The sequence below is a fragment of the Diceros bicornis genome, chromosome 37, assembly GCF_020826845.1.
Source record: "Diceros bicornis minor isolate mBicDic1 chromosome 37, mDicBic1.mat.cur, whole genome shotgun sequence".
In the NCBI taxonomy this organism is placed as follows: domain Eukaryota; kingdom Metazoa; phylum Chordata; class Mammalia; order Perissodactyla; family Rhinocerotidae; genus Diceros; species Diceros bicornis.
The window spans coordinates 13,419,608-13,440,761 of NC_080776.1; the positions used below are offsets into that span (position 1 = coordinate 13,419,608).

The window sequence follows — 21,154 nt, forward strand, 5'->3', positions numbered from 1 at the left end:
AGCTTCTTTAAAAGGTGGTTTTCCATTTCTGTTTACAAATATGCCTTTATAGCTTTGCTTTCATATCACTTGCATTTGTACAGATCTCACATGGCATCTAAAGAGCAAGTCAACTCATTTTTGCAGCAGAGAGCAAAAGGAAGACTGAAGAGACAGAGAGGAATTAGCACATCACTGCTTTCTACTTCTTGAGTTGGAAAAAATAATCACCAAAAAGAGAGCTTCCAGGGGCCGGCCCGGTGGCGCAAGCGGTTAAGTGCGCGCGCTCCGCTGCGGCGGCCCGGGGTTCGCTGGTTCGGATCCCGGGCGCGCACCGACGCACTGCTTGGCAAGCCATGCTGTGGCGGCGTCCCATATAAAGTGGAGGAAGATGGGCACCGATGTTAGCCCAGGGCCGTCTTCCTCAGCAAAAAAAGAGGAGGATTGGCGGATGTTAGCACAGGGCTGATCTCCTCACAAAAAAAAAAAGAGAGAGAGTTTCCATTCTAACACAAAGCCATGCCCTGTAATAACCATGTAGTGGAGTCATAATTCATGTGACACAAATAAAAACACAAAAAGTGCACATCTTTGGGTAGAAGTGAATCCTATTTTTTAAGAAGCTATTCTTGGGCCGGCCCCGTGGCTTAGCGGTTAAGCGCGCGCGCTCCGCTGCTGGCGGCCCCGGTTCGGATCCCCGGCGCGCACCGACGCACCGCTTCTCCGGCCATGCTGGGGCCATGTCCCACATAGAGCAACTAGAAGGATGTGCAACTATGACATACGACTATCTACTGGGGCTTTGGGGGGAAAATAAATAAATAAATAAAATCTTTAAAAAAAAAAAAAAAAAGAAGCTATTCTTTGTACAACCACGTCCACAAACAATGGAGTTCTCTTTCATGGTCCTGGTAAGAGCTGATGATGGATTTGCCACCCTGATAAACGACTTCCATGAAAAAGCTTAGTGTATCACTCACATAAATGATATTGAATTAAGGCTGGTCTGGAAATGTGGTAGCTTAACTTCTGGTCCCAACCCACTCGTTTTGTTGTTTCTTCTTTCATGAGAAGCAAAGCATGTCCTTATGGTACCACTGCTAGGTGCTCAGCGTTAATTTTGATCACTTTACCGCTATCATAAGAATAAGTGCAGCCAATTAACTGCTATGTTGAGTTTAGTCTTTCATCATTCAACTTTCATCCAGTGAACATTTATTGACACTTTAGTGAGTGTCAGGCACTGGTATGGGTGCTGGGGACCCAGCAGTAGACAAAACTCAAAAAGTCCTGGACAGCAGTGTCACCTGAAGTTTTGGGATCCTGTCATGCTTCAGAAATACAAGATTTTAATGTTATATCTGAACTCAAAACAATACAGGAGATAAGACAAACCCTCTTGACCAAAAGTAAACTATTCTGGTGATATACTCCAGAAATGAGCAGACTGCTTGCTGGTCTAATGAACTTCTTTTGGTTCTTCAAAAATGTTCCAGTCTGGGAGTATTAAGGAAACTATGCCTTTTTAAAAGGGGAGGTTTTCAGATCCTGATCTGATAGCTATTAGTAATTGTGTCAATGTATGCAAAATATTAATAGACCCTTTAGGAGATTCAAAAAAGCAATCTCTCCCTCTCTCTCCTCTCTCCCTCTCTCTCCCTCTCTCTCTCTCTCCCTCTCTCTCTCTCTCACAAGCACACACACACACTCAAATATTTTTCATGTCAGCAAGAGATAAGACAGGTATTTAAATATTTATAATATAATATTAAAAGTGATAAGTATCTGGGAGGACAAATGTAATGCAAAGGGATTTCAGAGAAAGGAGGAAGGATAGAACAAAAGAAGAGTCAGGAAGAAAGTAATACCTGAGTTGAGTATTAAAGAATCTGGATATAGTGAGTTGGAGCAGATAACATTTCAGATAAAAGGAATAAATAGAACAAGCAACAGCCGAGAAGAAGAGAGTAATACATCAACCCATGGAGGAGGGTGAGATATGTGATTTAAAATTCAGAAGTAGCCAGAACATGGAAGGTCTCAAAAGTCAGATTAAGATGCTACACCAGCAACCACAGAAGCCAAGTAAAAATTTAGTACAGGGATCAAAATGAAAATGCCCCTAGGCTAGGCTAGTGTGTAAATCAGTGAGGTGGGCAGGTAGACTGGTGAGAACTGTAGAAAAGAGCAGTGCACGCTCTCCAGCCCCAGCTGATTCTGCCATGCAGAAATGCAGGCCCAAAGTGGCTAGTTCTTACAATTTTCCAAGTGAAACAAAAAAAAAATCTAATTTTTGTATGAAATCACACAATTGATTCAATTTTTTATACAGTGATGGCTAAATGAAATTTGTATGCAGGCTCAGGGTACGTCTACAAAATTGACGTGATGTGTGTATGGTAACATCGTAATCTTACTTCTCAGCAGTCTTACTTCTCTACTCTCCCGATCAGATTTATTACCCACCCTCTTCTAGATAATTAGTTGCTTGTATTAGCACTAAACCGTGCTATATTTTTCCTTTTCCAAAAACAAACTTGATTACACATATCCTGATCCTGCTAATAATGGTAGCCCATAATTGTGTCATGTATTAGAGTAGGCTCATTGCTGTAACAAACAACCACACGCTGTCAGCGGCTTAACACAATAGAAATTTCTTTCTGTCGCACATCACAGTCTAGTGTGGCTGTTTCTACTTGGTTGGCTTTCTTGCCAACATTTTTTAGGTTCTCTCCATCTCTTGGCTCTGCCTTCTCTGGATCCTGGAGTATTTTCCTTCAGCTTTAAACAGAGAAAGACCGAGAATGGAGGGTCACACGCGGGAGGATTTTATGAGCCAGACCTTCAGCTGGGCATGTGCTATTTCAACCCACATTCCGCTGGTCATAATTCCCCCTTGGATAAACCAAACTTCAAGAGAGGCTGGGAAATGAAGTCTAGCTGTATACCCAGGAGGAAGCAGGAAACGATTTGGTAAATGAACAGTTGTTCTTGGCCTCATTTTTCAAGAAGTGTTTGGTTTCATCCAGCACGGGCTCCTCAGCTCAGAACCAAATGTGAAGGTCTTATTTCATGGTTAGGTACAAACAAGGCTGAAATAATAAGCCTTAGCTAAATGCAGGAAATAGTCACAAAATTCAATGATTTTTCCAGATTATTAGTGTATCTTATTCAACATTAGCAAAAGAAATGCACTGTTCCTCTGTTCTCTCCTTCTCTCTGAAATACGTAAGATATTCCACCGCCAAAATTCAACAACACAAACTTGGTAATTCACCCTTTATCTGTATTCCAGAAGTAGCTCTGCTTTCTACACCTCTAATGGTACCCTTCAGTTAAAGTGCACTTGATATACTTCACTTGTACCATTTAAAAGGGTGTAAAACATGAGTGAATGTCATTAGGCTTGTACTTCACACCAGGAAAACAGGCTTATCAAACATTTTCATGAGGTCACACCTTGATCAAGACAGGGTTTAATTAAACAGATGATTAGCACTGAGACCTGATTGAAGCATAAATGTTAATGTACTGATTATTCTTTCCTCTTGTGTATAGTGGAGTTTAGATGAGCTCACTTCCATGATCCCTTCTGACTCTGACATTCCATTCATTCCAAAGAGCGAGTCCATGACCCTTGTCAGTGGCACATCCAGGACCAGCATGAAGGTCCTCAATGCCTAGTCCATTTTGATGTTCTAAACATAAATATGATACTTAGTCTTATGGCTCAGAACATCCCAACCAGTACGGCCCACTTGTTTGCTCTAAGAGACTAATGGCTGAAAATCATACACAGAGAGAGAAAAAAATCAAGCCATTATTTCCCATCAATTCAAAAGCTCACACTAGTTGAAGCATTTGAATAGTATTTGGATGACTGCCTCAGAAAAATTCCTAAATTCAGTAATAATGTATTTTGGCTCATAAGATTTTGAATATAGAATGCACAGAGAGCAGAGACGGCTTGAATAAAAGTGTCTACACATGTCACACGTCCTAAAATAATGAGTTAGTCTGATTTTTACTTTATGATTTATCATTCTTGAGGTTCTTTGTATGTATGCAAAAGATTTAAATTTTCTTCTAACTTAATTTGCTCTATGTTCTTATATTTTAAATAAAGTTTTCAACTAAAACAGAAACTGTGTACAAATTGTTTTCTTTACAACTGTTATTATTATTATATGATATTAGGTATTCCAAGCAGAACATAATTGATTTTATTCATTTTTCTTATTATGCACCTTGGTTTATTCATTTATCCACCCACCATTTCAATTTTGGCTTTTAAAATTATAATTAACAAAAGTCTGACTCTTTATAAAATATCATTAAAATTTTGTTTCCGGAAATAAAAAGCTATTTATTTCTAAAACAGGAAAATATAATTTAATAATTTTATTAAATAGATTCTCCAAGATACATCTAATCCTACATAAGTGAAAGTAATATTTATATTGTAAGACTTTTTTAGAAGTTTAATTATTTTATTAAATGAAAACATTTTAATACTTTCAATTTTTGACTGCATTTTCAAAATCATATTTTTATTAATTTTTCAATTTATTTTTCTACCTTTCTAAGAAATGAAAATGACCTAAATTATTTTTTAAAACTTAATTTTCTGATCAAAAACCCCTGCAACTCCATTAGTTCTTTATTCTTCACATTTATATCATCTTAAATTTCTCAGATATCTATTTTTCCATGATAGTGGAAAAATTTTATTAAAACTGGAGGATTCACAAATTCAACAGATTTCTCCTCCTCCAAAAAATAGTAAAAAAGAAGAAAAAAGGCTTAAATCAGTATTGAAGCAGTATGAAGATTATCTCACATTTGGAACCAAATGTCCACACAATTCTTCCTTTTCTTCAGCCTAAATGTATTATTTACTTCAAAATATTATCAAGTAAATTATGCTGGCATATTTCTACTAAACATCCATTTTACAACAAGATTAACATTTTAAACACATACAATTACATGTTTAATAAGTAAAGTTCTCTTATAAGTTCTCTTATAACAATATCAGGTGTTACTCATAAAGCTAGTTATAAGGTCATGCTAAAAATAAAAAAGCCCACACAACTCACACAACTGCTCATTTATCAGCCTCCATGGAAACTCTCAACATTTTCCAAGGGAACGAGAAGAAGTGCCATTTTGAATTACACTCTTAGTAAACAGATAAAGGACATGTCAAAGACATAGAAATCATTCTAATCTAGAAGACAGTAAAATCATAAAGGTATCATCTCAGATTAATTTACTCTTGTTAGGAACTATGCTGTTAAGCCCAGAAGAGAAATGCTTAGAGCATTTATTCTGTAAAGAAGCAAAAAAACTAGTTAACAAAACAGTAAATTAACATTTTGAAACAAATAAGTTATGATGGAAACACTGCAAAGTTATGTACTGATGGCACAAACACAAGGTGAAAACCTTGCGAGTCAGTTAATATTTGAGTTTATTCACAAAGAATTGATCAAAAGTAAAAGTTATCTGTAGGCCTGAATCTTGTATGAAGTAGTACTATCAAAAAGTGAATCTAATACAGCCCTAGCTGTTAGTACTTTCCGTTTTTTATTTTATGTGACAAAATAGAATATCATTGGTTTTTGGGGTTTTTTTCTTGAGGAAAATTCGCCTTGAGCTAACATCCGTGCCACTCTTCCTCTATTTTTTAGTATGTGGGCCCTCAGCGCAGCATAGCCGCTAAGAGTGGTGTAGGAACGGAACCTGGGCCACCGAAGTGGAGCGAGCTGAACTTAACCACTAGGCCACCGGGGCTGGCCCTGTTGGTTTTTTTTTTTTCAATGTATTTTTTAATTGAAATAACATTGGTTTATAACATTATATAAATTTCAGGTGCACATCACTATATTTTGATTTCTGTGTAGACTACCCTTTTACATTCACCACCCAAAGACGAATTGCCATCCATCACTGTACACATATGCCCTATCACCCCTTTCACATCCCCCCTTCCCATCTGGTAACCACCAATCTAATCTATGTGTTTGTTTGTTGTTGTCGTTGTTGTTTTTATCTTCTGTGAAATCATACAGTATTTGACTTTCTCCGTGTGGCTTATTTTGCTTAGCATAATACCCTCGAGGTCCATCCATGTTGTCGCAAATGGCAAGATTTCATCTTTTTTTATAGCTATTAACAAGAAAAAACAAGTGTTAGAGAGGACGTGGAGAAAAGAGAACTCTCAGACACTGCTGGTGGGAATGTAAACTGGTGCAGCCACTATGGAAAACAGTATGGAGAGCCCTCAAAAAATTAAGAATAGAACTACCATATTATCCAGCTATTCCACTGTTGGGTATTTATCCAAAGAACATGAAAACACTAATGCATAAAGATATATGTACCCTTGTGTTCATTGCAACATTATTCACAATAGCCAAGACTTGGAAACAACCTAAGTGACCATCAATGGATGAGTGGATAAAGAAGATGTGGTATATATACACAATGGAATACTATTCAGCCATAAAAAAGATTATCATTTAATATCAAAGTACATAGTCTATGGGCAGAGTTTTTTCAAGAGTTTGCCAAGAGTTAAAATAAGAATTGAAAAAAATTTTAATGACCCTCCCTTTGCAGATTACTGAAAAATAGTCGTTGGCTTGCTTTTGTTACACGCCAGAGCATCTGATTGAACTTAATCCAAAATTGCAGGGACCACGTGAAAAAATACATTAACATTGTCCAATAAAAATTATTGATTAAATCTTTATGTATTTAAACCCTTAAACCATTAAGCAAAGTTAAACCCAGGTCACCAGTGAGGTTTCAGAGGTATTATATTATGAATCCTAAAGAAGAATCATTAGGTTTAGAAGAACAACATCTGTGTATGTTTTATGGAAAGCTTTATCATTATTTTAGGAGACTTGATATGGAAAAAAGTTCAAAATAAAAATTCATTTGATTTGCCAAGAAATGTCAATGTCACATTTGTTAATGAAAGAAAAGGAGTTACTGGATTTAAAGAATGATCACATCATTAACTACATGTAAAAATATCAGATTATAAAAATGTGGGTGAATGACGAAAAGTCAACAGGATCAAAGCAATAAATACTCTTCTCTCATTCGCTGTCACCTCCTTGTGAAGTTTCTCCTTGCTGGTAAGTACCAAGAAAATGAAGAGGTCATATGAAAGGGACTTCACCAGGAATTATGGGTAGCAATTTCAAGCACATCATCTGACTTTTTAAAAAAAAACTATATTCATAAAATCACACTCAAGTTCCTCATTAAAAAATTTAAAAATACTTTATTTGGAAGTTGTATACAAATTAAATATTTATTATCTTTTCTTTCACCTGTTAATTTTATTATAAGTATATAATATAAACATAATAATTATTTTCACCGATTCATCTTTCATGTAAGATGTCACCAAAATCCCTCGAATTTACCCCAGTGTGCCACATCGTTATGTTCATTTTTCTATGTGTGATGCTGATGTGAAGGCTGAGAAGCACTGTCTATAGCTAGACAGTGTCTGACATGGAATTCCCCAGAATACGCATTGTACATTTGAACAAGTTTCAATAAATATCTTCATCCAAAAATGGTGGAAAACTTCAAAAGAACCGGAAAATTTTTGATGGATTTACATGAAGTCTATCTTTACAAACTTGTTTGTAAAAATAAAGAGTTCTACCATATTAAAAAAAAAAAACACGAAACTGAAGAAGACCTAAAGTAAACAAAGCAATCAAAAATGATAAACTTCAATCTGATGCCATAATTATATGATTAATTTGAGGAAATATTAGATATTAAAAGCCCAACAATGACTCCATATACTAATCTGAGTTATTTCCTTTTAGTAATGGTTACATTGAGGAATTGGCCAATTTTTCCTTTTGTTCTTCTGCTCTTGTCTTGCTATATTTCCCTAAATATGTTTGGAAGATGAATCGAAGAGGACGTTTTTCCTTCATGTTCTCTGAAAGTCTATCCTACGGGGTTCCTAGGGAATCCAACAGCAAGCATCCTCTTCTCTTAGGAAAAGCACTAGAAGGTCTCTAACCACTCTAACATGAATGATACTACACCTCAAAACTAACACTGAACGTGCACAGACAAGACATCAAAAGTGGGGCACCAAGACAGACTATCATGAGTTACTTCCTATAATATGTCTGATCACATGTACAACCTGGTTACATAGAACTTCATTCCCGGAAGCTTGAATGCAACATATTCACAATAATAATGGTCAACAGCAAATATTTCCTTTGGGAGAGTAAGGAAGAAAAAAGGAAGAAGGCATCTATCATATAGGCTGCAATAAAATTAAACATTCTAAGTCAGCCTAATAAACAATGTCTTCAAATATATTAGATATACATTAAAACATTTGAAACAAAATCTCTCAAGCAACTAAAAGTGCTTGAAACATAAAGATTATGAAAATAGCAGTAGTAATAATAATTATTGCTATTGTTATTACTCTTTATTATCCTACTTTTATAACAAGGAAAGTCATAGACACTGTATCTCCAGATATCTCAAAACCTTAATAAATACCTAGAGTTTGTAGAAAACGTGACCTTATTGGAATGCCCCTTATATTCAATTAAAAGGTAAAATTAAAAACTCAGGCTAGGAGCCAGCCCTGATGGCCTAGCAGTTAAAGTTCAGTGCACTCCACTTCAGTGGCCCAGGTTCGTCTCCCGGTACTGAATGACACCACTTGTCTGTCAGTAGCCATGCTATGGTGGTGGCTCACATAGAAGAATTAGAAGGACCTACAACTAGATTATGTAACTATGTACTGGGGCTTCGGGGAGGAGAAAAAAAAAATTCAGCCTGGATACTGGTTTCCCAAGCATCAAAAACACTTAAGTCCTGGGGCCAGCGTGGTGGCGTAATGGTTAAGTTCACACACTTAAGTGTGTGCACTGAACACACTTCAGTGGCCCAGGGTTCGCTGGTTCGGATCCCAGCTATGGACCTATGCACCACTCATCAAGCCATGCTGCGGTGGCATCCCACATATAAAGTAGTGAAAGACTGACACAGATGTTAGCTCAGGGCCAATCTTCCTCACACACACACACAAACCCCCCCCCCCAAGTCCTATCCTATCTTTGGTTATTTTCCTTAATTCCAATCCTGAAAAAAATAAATGAATTCAGGACATTAAAATCAGATACATTGTATCTGGACTGAAATTACAGTATTATTAAGTGTATTAAAAATGTCTAGCATTACATATGAACTCTGAACTATTAACATTAACATAATTTTGAATTATTATACAATTTACAAAGCTAAACATTTAGAAAAGGTATACAAGACATACTTTACATTCAAAATCATGGATTATTGCAATACAGTTGTCAGCCTGTCAACAGAGGATTAAAATGCAACAAAAACATACTGCAACAAATTTATTTAAATTAGCTCAAAAATATCACATGGAGTTAAAACATAGCAAACAAATATTCAGTTTATTGAGCTATTTTAACATCTAGAGCTACAATACGTAGCCATATACAGTATAATACAGACATGTAATAATGATAAATATATTATATTGAACAACTTTCATTTTTGCTAGTTAACAAAGAATCCCTTTTAAGTTTTTTTTGGCATGGTGCCGGTGGCTCTGTCAAATAATTGGACACTAGGTACTGCTTATTTACAAGTTCACAACACGTAGCACTTGGAGTCTTCAAGTAGATGTACAGTTAAAAGGTAGGCTTGTTCATGTATTCCGCCATTGTCTGAAAGAGAACAATAAATTAGAACAATTTTCCCTTAAACTACATCCTTTAGCTGACTGTGAAACCTTTTCATTCTTTTATTTATTTTTTTTTTTGCCTTTATTGAAAAGAAGGTTTTGAAAGTATGTATGGACATAAATCTTTTATTCTAATTAAGAATGATGGTTCAAAGTTTGAGTATAATTTGTATACCCATCCAAATGGCTGGAACTAGATAACTTTCAACTGAGAAGAAACTAAACTTGATCGTAAAATGAACATCAGATAAGAGAAATGATAAAGCAACAGCCGCCAAGATATCACTGCTGACTTCAGATAAATGTGTCTGCTAAAATAGTCATGAGGGTCACCTCCAGGTGCATGTATTAGAGCAATCTGAATTGTATTTGTGTAATATAGGTATTGTTACAGATAATGTGCACAACACTTTATTTACATTATTGCCAAGATATAAAGGATAAACGTGTAGTTTGAAAAGGCTTTCCCCCAAAGTATACAAATTATGTTTCTTCATCCTCCTCATCGGTTACCAAGTTTGCTAACATGCCGTAAGGCCATAATTTTTTTCCACCACTTCTTTTTAAATGTTTGACTGGATTCACAATTACAGGCAGAGTTAAAAGGTACAGTGATGTTGCAAGCCCTTTACCGTGCCTGATGAATGGGCTTTCTCTTGCACGCTCTCTAATTATAAACATATGTGTTTATGTGACACTGTGGCCCCTAGGATGAGTCAATAAGAGAGCTCAAGGGGCCAGCCTTAGGTAACACCCTGCCTCTTCCATGCCCGTCACAGTCAGCTCAATTAGCAATGCTCAATCTGTTCTTAAACCTGAACCCCAGGATACCTGATTCACTTGCATCTGCCAGGGAAGACATCCACCAGTGGCCAAACAGACCCAGGCCATGGCCAAGAAAGATTGCTCAGGGGACACGATGGTTAGAAATCAGGAGTTCTAAGTGTTGGAGAGGATATGGAGAAAAGGGAACTCTCATACACTGCTGGTGGGAATGCAAACTGATGCAGCCACTATGGAAAACAGTAGGGAGATTCCTCAAAAAATTAAGACTAGAACCACCATACAATCCAGCTATTCCACTGCTGGTTATTTATCCAAAGAACATGAAAACACGAATTCATAAAGATATATGCACCCCTGTGTTCACTGTGACATTATTCACAATAGCCAAGACTTGAAAGCAACCTAGCTGCACATCGAGGGACAAATAGCTAAAGAAGATGTGGTATATATACACAGTGGAATACTACTCAGCCATAAAAAAGATGAAATCTTGCTATTTACGACAACATGGAAGGACCTTGAGGGTATTATGCTGAGCAAAATAAGTCAGAGAGAGAAAGTCAAATACTGTATGATCTCACTCATAAATAGAAGATAAAAACAACAACAAACAAATACAGAGAGGCAGAGATTGGACTGGTGGTTAGCAAAGGGGAAGGGGGGAGGGAGGAGGCAAAATGAGTGATTAGGCACGTGTGTGGTGATGGAGTATAATTAGTCATTGGGTGGTGAACATGATGTAATCTACACAGAAATCAAAATACAATGACATACACCTGAAATTTATATAATGTTGTAAACCAGTTACCTCAATTAAAAAAGAAATTCACAGGAAAAATGAAAAAAAAAAAAGAAGAAATCACGTGTTCTAACTGGTTTCCACCAGCTCTATTTAGAGTTCCAGTTTTCTCTGCTGAAAATATTTGTGCCCAGTCATCCACACTTTCTTATAAAGCTCCTACACCTCCTAGATGAATATTGGCCAAGAGAGGCCCACACCCTAAGACCTCCACCCTGTATTTCCTCTTACAGAGGTGGCCCATGTCTTTAAACTTAGTGGGGGTATCATACCAGCCAGGGGCCTATGCTTGTTTTGTGGTGCCTAGAGTTTTATACCATTGAAAAAGGAACACAAAGTTACAAATACAAAATTGGGTATAAAGTTTATTTAGAATGAGAAAAGAAGTAGATTACAAGTTTTTGAAAGATGACAAATATCACAAGATCCAGAACAATGGCATATGGTTTTCATTCATTAAGTGCCTGACACACCTCTATCATATCTTATATTCATTGTATGGCTACATATTCTTTGAAGTTAAGATATCTCACTTTTGCAAATTTGACCTTATGGGGGCATTTGCTAGGCCCTTCCTGCAGCCTTGAAGGGGCCTGGGCCAACAAAGGCGCTGAGTTGTCACTTCAGTGGCCTCACGGTTCATTGGTCTCTGGTTATTGGCACTGCTTCACCCCACTGGCTAACTCAATCTGCTGAAGACTACACTGGCTGCCCTTTCTGCGCTGTGCTATTACTCAAATTACATCATCCAATAACATACGAGGTTGGTATTTCCTTGAGCTTGCCACCTTAAAGGTTGGAACAGACTTTTAAGGCTGGTGCAACCTTAAAGAGCTCTTCCCTGGCCTTTCACAGGAGGACTAGAATCTGTATCTTGGGATCTCTCTTGTCATCCATCTTGCACTGCAGTGTTTCTCGTGCCTTCGGCACTGTACATGCTTCAACTTTTTACCGCATTATGGTTTGGCTTAGATGTTATGTTTATGCTTTTAAGGGTGACAGTGTTGGAATGTACCTAGCTATTTCTCCTGAATCTACACATATACCTATTGCTTGAGCTAATGAGGTACCATCCGACCCTCCCTTCTTAACTTGCTTTCTAATTCTGTGGTCAAAACATCTTTTGTTTGTCGCCCCCACTGGTGATCTCAGGAATTGCAACCTCTGCAGTTAATAATCACTATCTTCTCCTTTAAGAGTTTCTTTTTCCTTCTAACCACTTTGCACCATGGTCCACAGGTCTTAGTTGTTACCCACAAGACAAGTGTTTCCTCAAGTCATCCCCAACCAATTAAACTGTTCCTTTCTTTCCACATCATCAGTGTCTAGCCTTAGTACACTCAGAATAAGCTTTGAGCATTTTGAGATTTGAGACTACATATCTTCTTACTAAATATGTGCAGGCAGCCTTTTATTCTAAGAAACTTTTATTAGGGAGGGGTAAGAAGAAAGTCCCAGGGGCTACTTCAAGGTTTTCAGCGGTGCTAAAAGTGAAAGCAATGTTACAAAGGCCTGCCTTAACCTTTAGTAACCACAAATACGTGCTTGGGTCCAAAGAAGAGAAAAAAAAAAGAAAGCAGTACTTTTTTTAATTCATGCAATTATATTACTTCCGCCTATTCATTCCAAACTTCTCTGACCGGATATACAAGCAGACCAGATATACAAAGTCAATTTTTCAACCAGCTCCCCACTTGTTCATTGATTCAGCTCAAGTACCAGAGCCCCACAGACCACTGATAACACTGTCCCTATGTGGTAGTTGCTGTTAATTCAACAAGAGAGATGTAGAGGGCGGTCATGAGATTGTCTGCTCACCATGGGGACACAGGGGCTAAATGGAGGGTCCCCTGAGACCCACCCATCAAGACCTTCCACTCAATCATCAGGGATATAAACTAACAATTAGTGTTTACTCGTGAAAGGCTCTACTCAAAATACCTGCTTCCCAGATTAAATGGACCTAGAAGCACCAGATACACTACAAGCTCTTTAAAACTCTTGCCTTCTGGGAGGGGCGGAGGGAGAAGTCAAAAGAACCCAGGTGTGTCTTGGCCCCAAGTCAAGGAGCTTTAATTACTGAAGTGCCAAAGACCCTGTGAAAAGTCTCTTTCTCCTCTAAGGAGATTCCACAGTAAGGGCCCTGAGGATAGAATTATAAATAACCTCCTGGCATATTTAAAGAAAGGTTGTCTTGTGGAATTTCCAGACCACTGATTTCTCAACTGCCTTGAAAATTCCCTTCCTGTGGCATTTGGAGAGAGCCAAGTAAACATCAGAGAGATTAAATACATTTTTTGAGGTGAGAACATGTCTCGTAATAACTGGACCAGCCTCCTAACAGGGGCACTCGGAGGCTGATGGGTTCCCACTCAAACAGACAACTTTCTCAGTGGCGGTTCACCTCAGGACTGGCTCCTTAGATGGGCAGGAGCAAGTAATCAGCTCATGGATGTGCCAAAATCGTTGCTGGGAAATCATGCCTAATGTTGTTTTATTAACTTAATCAGTCTCTTATTTCCAAACAGCAAGAAGAATGGCTTCAATGCCAATGTTTAAAGGAGACTTTATAATGCTCTAGAATCTCTTGACTTGCTGTTATGAAAATAAGAAGGTGGAAGGACTCACCGATGCCGTGGGAGGAAGCACTTAGAGGCAGCAGAGCTGGGACGGAACCCAGGCCCTCAAATGCACACTTGAGCTGGGGCTGGTGGGATTCTCATTTTGGAGGGCAAAGGGCAGTGGGGTGAAGCACTCTTTCTCACAGCATCCTTGGGAGGGGCCAATGGAGGCAAGTTCCTTTATGAGGTACCATGCAAATCTGGGCTGCCTCTAAAAGTCCCACTGTACTTTATATAAATATCACAGAGTCAGGAGCACGACCAAATGGACACTTCAGGGCCCATTTAAACCTTGGCAAGGAAGGCACCAGTATTCTCAATTTATTTATGCGAGTAGGAGCGCACACACAGCCTCCCCAGGAGGTATAAGAAATTCTAATTAAAATGATAAATGCCAACTTCAATAATAAAGCTCTAATGAAATAACGATGGACTGCTATTCTCCTTACCCAGGGTGGCACAGATATTTTAATGAGTCTTTTTATACCTCTCATAAAATGATTCTTGAAAAGAATAGCACCAAGCTTTTGATACCTTCTTGACAGTGAGGTATCCTCACTAAAATGCTCAGCCAAACTTGAAGAGCAAAGACTCTGGAGCCCAACTGCCTGGGTTCATATCTCTATTCCACACCTACCAGCTGTGTGACATTGAGCAGGTCACTTAACGCCTCTGTGTCTCAGTTTACTCTTTTATTTTTTTTTTTTTGGTGAGGAAGATTCACCCTGAGCTAACATCTGTGCCAGTCTTCCTCTATTTTGTATGTGGGTCGCCGCCACAGCATGGCTGATGAGTGGTGTGTAGGTCTGCATCTGGGACCTGAAGCCACAAACCTGGGCCACCAAAGCAGAGCACACTGAACTTAACCACTACACCATGGGGCCAGACCCTACTCATCTTTAAAATGAGGGTAAAAAGACTACCTACCTCTTAGAGTGATTGTAACAATTAAAAAAGTTAAAACACGTAAGTTGCTTAGAAACTGTACCCGGGGGCCGGCCCCGTGGCTTAGCGGTTAAGTGCGCGCGCTCCGCTACTGGCGGTCCAGGTTCAGATCCCAGGCGTGCACCAACATACCGCTTCTCCTGCCATGCTGAGGCCACGTTCCACATACAGCAACTAGAAGGATGTGCAGCTATGACATACAACAATCTACTGGGGCTTTGGGGGGGCGGGGAGGAGGAGGATTGGCAATAGATGTTAGCTCAGAGCCGGTCTTCCTCAGCAAAAAGAGGAGGATTGGCATGGATGTCAGCTCAGGGCTGATCTTCCTCACCAAAAAAAAAAAACCGTACCTGGCACAGAGTCAGCACTCAATAAGTGTCGGCTAATCTATAATTGCCATCAGCAGCAGTGCCATCTTTTCCTGTGGCATGGGAAACTGCGTACTCACCTCCTGTAACATATCAGAATCTTCAATGGCTTTGACAGCGGATTTCTTGGATGTTTCCTGAATTTCTCCACCTATGATAAACTCGTCCAGGATAAAATAAGCCTTTTCGAAATTAAAGATAATATCCAGCTCGCAGACCTGGTAGGACAAAAAAAACAAACGTTCGTCAGAAGCATCAGGGGAAACATGTGCCAGTGTCTCAAGCTTGCCAACAGTCACACCCATGTGGCACACCCAAGACAAAAACATCGGATGGCATTTTAAGGACAGAAAAATAGAACTAGGGAATTCCAGGCTTTTAATAAAAGTAAAACCACATTCTATTATAGCAGAGCATGTCCTCAGATGATACTATTTTATGTTGCAACCAGAAATTCGAGACTCAGTAGATGAGAGAAGCAGCTCAGCTCATCGTCTACACCAATGAAAGCTAAGGCTCAGCTGCATTTCAGCTACAAGGGCAGCACATCCTCTCTCCTGCTCTCTGGTCTGTAAATCTTGGCTCCTAGCTTTAGGACTCTCAGAAGCTCACTCTTCAGAGGCAAATGAGCTCAACTGTGCTAATTTTTCTCAAAACCATGTCATAAGCCAGTGGTTCTCACACTTCAGAGTGTATCAGAATCACCTAGAAGGCTCATTTCTGATCCAGGCGGTCTGGGTGAGGCCCGAGAGCAGGAACTTCTATCCAGCTCCCAGGTGAGGCTAATGATGCTGGTCTGGGGACCACACATTGAGAACCCTCATCACTGTCATGGACCACAGCAGAGTCTGATAGATTTTGTTGCTTAAGTGCAGCAAGTGGCAAGACCACTCCCCATAACCCAAATAAGGCTCATTTCCAATTCTTCAACCAGACAGCAGCCACTCAGGCATTATCCTTGCTGTTTCCCTTCCCACTCATTCGTCAGCTGACTGACACCTAACTTTCCCTTTTATACATTCTTGAAGCTCTGCTAATTGAAAGACTTCAGTCTTCCCCACCTTGACCTCTTGGCAGCACTGGACACTCTTCACCAATCTCTTTCTGGAAAATCTCCTCCCCCTTACTCCCTGCCTTTGGCAACACCATTCAATGCCTATTCTTCTCCATCTCTCGTGATTCCTTCTCAGACTCCTCGGATGACTTATCTCCCCCTATCTTGCGTTCATTTAAGAAGTATTTACGGAGCGCTTGGGACATATCCATCAGCCAAACACCTCTGCCGCATGCTGCTGATGTTCTCGACGTCCATCTCCTTCTTAAATATTGGTGTTTCTCAGGAGAGCCTTTTCACTTTGTAATACACATATTCTGCTAGACAGTCCCTTTGACTCTCTACAGCTGTATCTAGCATGCAGGTGGCTTAACACACCTAGATGTCTAGCCCTGATCTCCATCTGGAACCCTAGTCCAATATTATCACCTACTAAGCAGATATCTCTGGGTATTCCTCAGTCCAAGTCACCATGTCCCAAACCAAAGTCAAGCATATTCTTTTCCCTTTGGCCCCTATTTTGCCCAGCAGCTGCAACCTCTATGTAGTGGTTGCAACCTTCATCTAGTGGTTAGGTCTAATTCATTCTAAAATTCAACTCATTTTCCCCCTCCCCCTCATTCCCCATCCTCCTGTGGTCTGTCCTTCTCAATCTGGTCACCAATTCCTGTTGATTCCATCATGTAAATAAACCCCTAACCCTTCCCCTCTTCTCCATCATCACTGCGCTGCTCAGGCCTGCAACATCTCACTTAGGCCACTGTGATGACCTTCTAGGTGGTGTGTGCACCTGCTCAAGGCCAATGACCACCAACACTTTGCTAAAATGCTGACCTGTTCCTCTGCTGCGTAAGGTCTGACGTTCAGGACAAAGTTTTAATGCCTCAGCATAGCATATAGGACTCTGTACAACCCAGCCCGGTCCTGCTCTCTGGCTTCCTGTGCCAGCCCTCACGACACCCTACAGACACACATTCCTCAACTTCACCGTGTTCTTTCATGCCTTTGCCCTTTGCACATTCCGGCAGATCCTGGAATGTTCCTCAAATGTCCTTTCTTTTATTCCGCTGGCAAAATCAAGCTCATTTTTCAAGGCCAAATTCAAAAGTCACGGGGCACAGTGTTTTCCCCAATCCTCTCTTTTCCTATTCAGTATGTGCACTAGTACACGCCTGTGTGCCCTAGTACACGCTTGTATGCACTAGTACACGCCCGTGTGCACTAGTATATGCTGACTTATCCCTCACCCACCCTGTACTGTAAGCTCAGGCACAGACCTTGTCGTAGTCATCTTTATATCCCTGGGATCTGGGACATAGTAGGACACAATAAATGTCTGCAGGATAAATGAATGAGTCAGCCACCATGTAGGCCTCCTTTCTATGATGCTGGGGATTAATGGATTCCCAGATCAACCATTCTCTGATCCTATTGAATGCTATGACTTTGCATAAAATGGATGTCAATATTTTAGCAAATTGTTCCATATATTTAGGATTTAGGTCACTAAATTTGCAGACTCCACAAGGAAAATGGTTTATGTTGACAGATCCAATTGAATCTAGAAGCATAAGAATAAATGAATACAATACCACTATAATAAACGACCAGCTCAGAAAAACTCATCGAACTCATCTGTAAAGGTTACAGTCTCTTCATTCATTAGGAAACAGCACCAAATCAAAAGTGTACATATATCTACATCTATCTCCCCTCTCCGTCGAGAGCCTCTCCCTCTCTCTATACATGTGAGTGTATATATATAAGTATATATATGTCTACATATATGTAGGTATATACATACATACATGCATATACATATATGACCCATTTAAAATAAAAGAGTCTATTCACTGGGACATGATACTATAACCCAGGACTTGCCCAGACCTTTAGGGCTCCCTCTTGAGAACAACCATCAGAGAGAGGATGGCATCATAAAAGGGCATGTTCTCAGCTTATGAATGCTCTCTTTTACTTCTAGAACACTCTCATTCCAGGAATTGGAATGACGGGGGAGTCAGGCTCCCCAGGGAAAAATGTGGAGAGATCAGAGTACAGTGTGGGCCAGGCACTATAAACAAGATTAACAGTACAGCAGCAGAGTGGGGATAATATTTGCAACATATACAACAGGGAGGAAAGGATATTATCCATGATACAGAAAGAATTCTTGCAAATCCCTAAGATAAACATTACAATATAAACAACAAATACAGTCACACAGTCATGCACCGCATAACAACGTTTCAGTCAATGGCCGACTGCATACACGATGGTGGTCTCATAAGATTAGTGCCACACAGCCTAGGTGTGTAGTAGGCTATACCATCTAGGTTTGTGTAAGTTCGCTCTGTGATGTTCACACAACAACGAAATCACCTAAGGATGCACTCCTCAGAACGTATCCCCGTTGCTAAGCGACACGTGACCGCAAAGCCTGTCAAGAAGCACTTTGTAGACAAGGCAAGAAATGGAAAAGGCCAAAATACACGTCTAATAAGATGTACAGCCTCACTAGTGATCAGGGAAATGCAAATTAAATTAACGTTCATCTGACAATGAAGAAGAGAGAATATCTGCTGTGTCCCGGAGGTGCTCTGAGGGCCGGTGGGGTCTCTTCGGAGAAACTACCACCCCAGGAAGGAGTCTCCGTTTAGTTCTGACCCCCTCAGTCCAGGCTTGGGGGCTTCAGAGGCTGCACTCAGGAGGGACCCTGCTGCCGCCAGGGCTGCTTTTCCTGAACATGCTGCAAGCATGTGAAAGTAGTTGGAGTCCCCTGGCAACGAATAAATTCATTAAAAAAAATTTTTTAATAAAAATTGAAATTAAGAAAAAGAGATAACATCCAGTGCTGGTGAGAGTATGGATAAACAGGTACTCACCTTCATTGTTGGTGGAATCTGTAAATTTTATAGGCCATTTGGAAGGGTCAAATTGTAGTATCTATCAATTTTAAATGTACAAATCCTTTGACCCAATAATTCCACAAGGAATTTATTTTTATGCTATACTGAAACTAGTGCACAATAATATACATGAACAACAAAGATTACGGCAGCATCACTTATAATAAAAATTGGAAACAACCCAAAATCCATCCATAAGGGAATTGTTTAAGTAAAGTATGATATACCCTCCTTGGGTATGGTATGGTATACCATGGGAATTCTATATAGAAGTTGGAAAGAATAAGGCCGATTTCCACGGATAGACATGGAAACAGCTCCAAGACAGACTTGTAAGGGGAAAAAACGTGGCAGAATAATATGCATAATGCAACCCCATTTTTAAAAAAAACTATATACGTCTAGAAGGCTACGTAAAAAATATACATTATTCATAAATTTTAAACAATATAAATACACAAAAAGAAAGCACAGTAGATCAGATATCCATGCACATGTAAGGAGGTAGGAGAAGTAAGCAGTTACCAGACGTCAGAAGAGGCAGGAAGTCAGGAGTTACAAGAGCTGAGGAACCTCAGAGTTCAAGGCAGGTGTAGACCAGGAATCCAAGAGAAACAGCAGCCTCATTACGAGAAAGCGGCAATCGGAATCCTGCAAATTGAACCTGACAGATACTAACGCAAGTTCTCTGGGAACTTTGCATACCCCACGCTCAGAGCAGCAACCCATCCCCAAGCCTGCAGGGCTCGCCGGCAGCCATGGAGCAATTAATTTATTGCACCTAATTTCAAGGGATGGGGATAAGGTAAGGTGGCACGCCAAGTCAGATACGCACAAAACACACACACACACACACACACACACACCCCCAATGTGGATATACAGTTACTCTCTCTAGATCATAAGAGAAATGGATGCACAAGTTCTACTGGCATCATAGAGAATATTACCAATGAGCAACTATTTCATACACAGGAAGTCCAAAATGCTACTCTATGGTTATTCTTTAAGTCTGACCCCAAGGGGTTACTGTATCTGAGAGTAAGAAGAGAAAACATCTCAGGAGAACCTTAGACCAAATGTAGGTTTCTTCAGCTAAAGGTGAATTACTCAAATACTTCTAATTCCACCTCAAGGAAGCTATCCCAGCACATCAGAAATATGCCCTTGATGCTCCAATGACTGAACTCCATCTAATTATGCAAAAACATATGGCTTCCATGTTAATAAACATGAGCCTCTACTTTTTTTTTTTTTTTTTTCATTTTCTCATGTTTCTATTTTCTGGAAGAAAGCTTATAAAAGGCAGGAACAGTGATAACTTTATCTTTGATCTCCTAGCCTTGTGCTGTACTATAATTTGGCTTGAGGGTCTCCTCTTATGGCAGAATATGTGATATAGTGAGATTATTTCTGACATTTTTTTTTTTTTGTGAGGAAGATCAGCCCTGAGCTAACATTCGTGCTAATCCTCTTTTTGCTGAGGAAGACCGGCTCTGAGCTAACATCTATTGCCAATTCTCCTCCTTTTTTTCCCCAAAGCCCCAGTAGATAGTTGTATGTCATAGTTGCACATCCTTCTAGTTGCTGTATGTGGGACGTGGCCTCAGCATGGCCGGAGAAGCGGTGCATTGGTGCGCGCCCAGGATCCGAACCCGGGCCGCCAGTAGCGGAGCGCGCACACTTAACCGCTAAGCCACCGGGCCGGCCCATATTTCTGACATTTCAATAACTAAAGCCTTTTGGATAGAGTCTAAGAAGGACCTTCCCTTACTGAATTCTGTTCTAAAGAAAATACAAAAAGTTTCAAGTTATAGACAGTAAATTTATAAAACTATATCTAAAATAATAATGACGTGTAAGGTACAACTCCATAGCAATTGACAATTTATAAAGTATTGTTAAT

General features: G+C 39.6%; 1 protein-coding gene across 3 annotated transcripts in view; it reads right to left on the bottom strand.

The window, feature by feature from the left end:
* Window positions 1-1,636: 1,636 nt before the first annotated feature.
* The window catches only part of AP1S3 (adaptor related protein complex 1 subunit sigma 3), a 75,293-nt gene continuing 55,775 nt past the window's right edge, over window positions 1,637-21,154 (bottom strand). For 2 of the 3 annotated variants that reach the window (XM_058533096.1, XM_058533097.1), the window contains exons 4-5: window positions 15,366-15,503; window positions 1,637-2,763 (exon numbers count right to left, since the gene is read on the bottom strand). In XM_058533096.1, the coding sequence (XP_058389079.1) occupies window positions 2,653-2,763; window positions 15,366-15,503 (249 nt within the window). In that variant the 3' untranslated portion in view covers window positions 1,637-2,652. Of the gene's footprint in view, window positions 2,764-9,318; window positions 9,750-15,365; window positions 15,504-21,154 lie in introns of those variants that run through there. The other variant, XM_058533099.1, reaches the window with a different exon arrangement.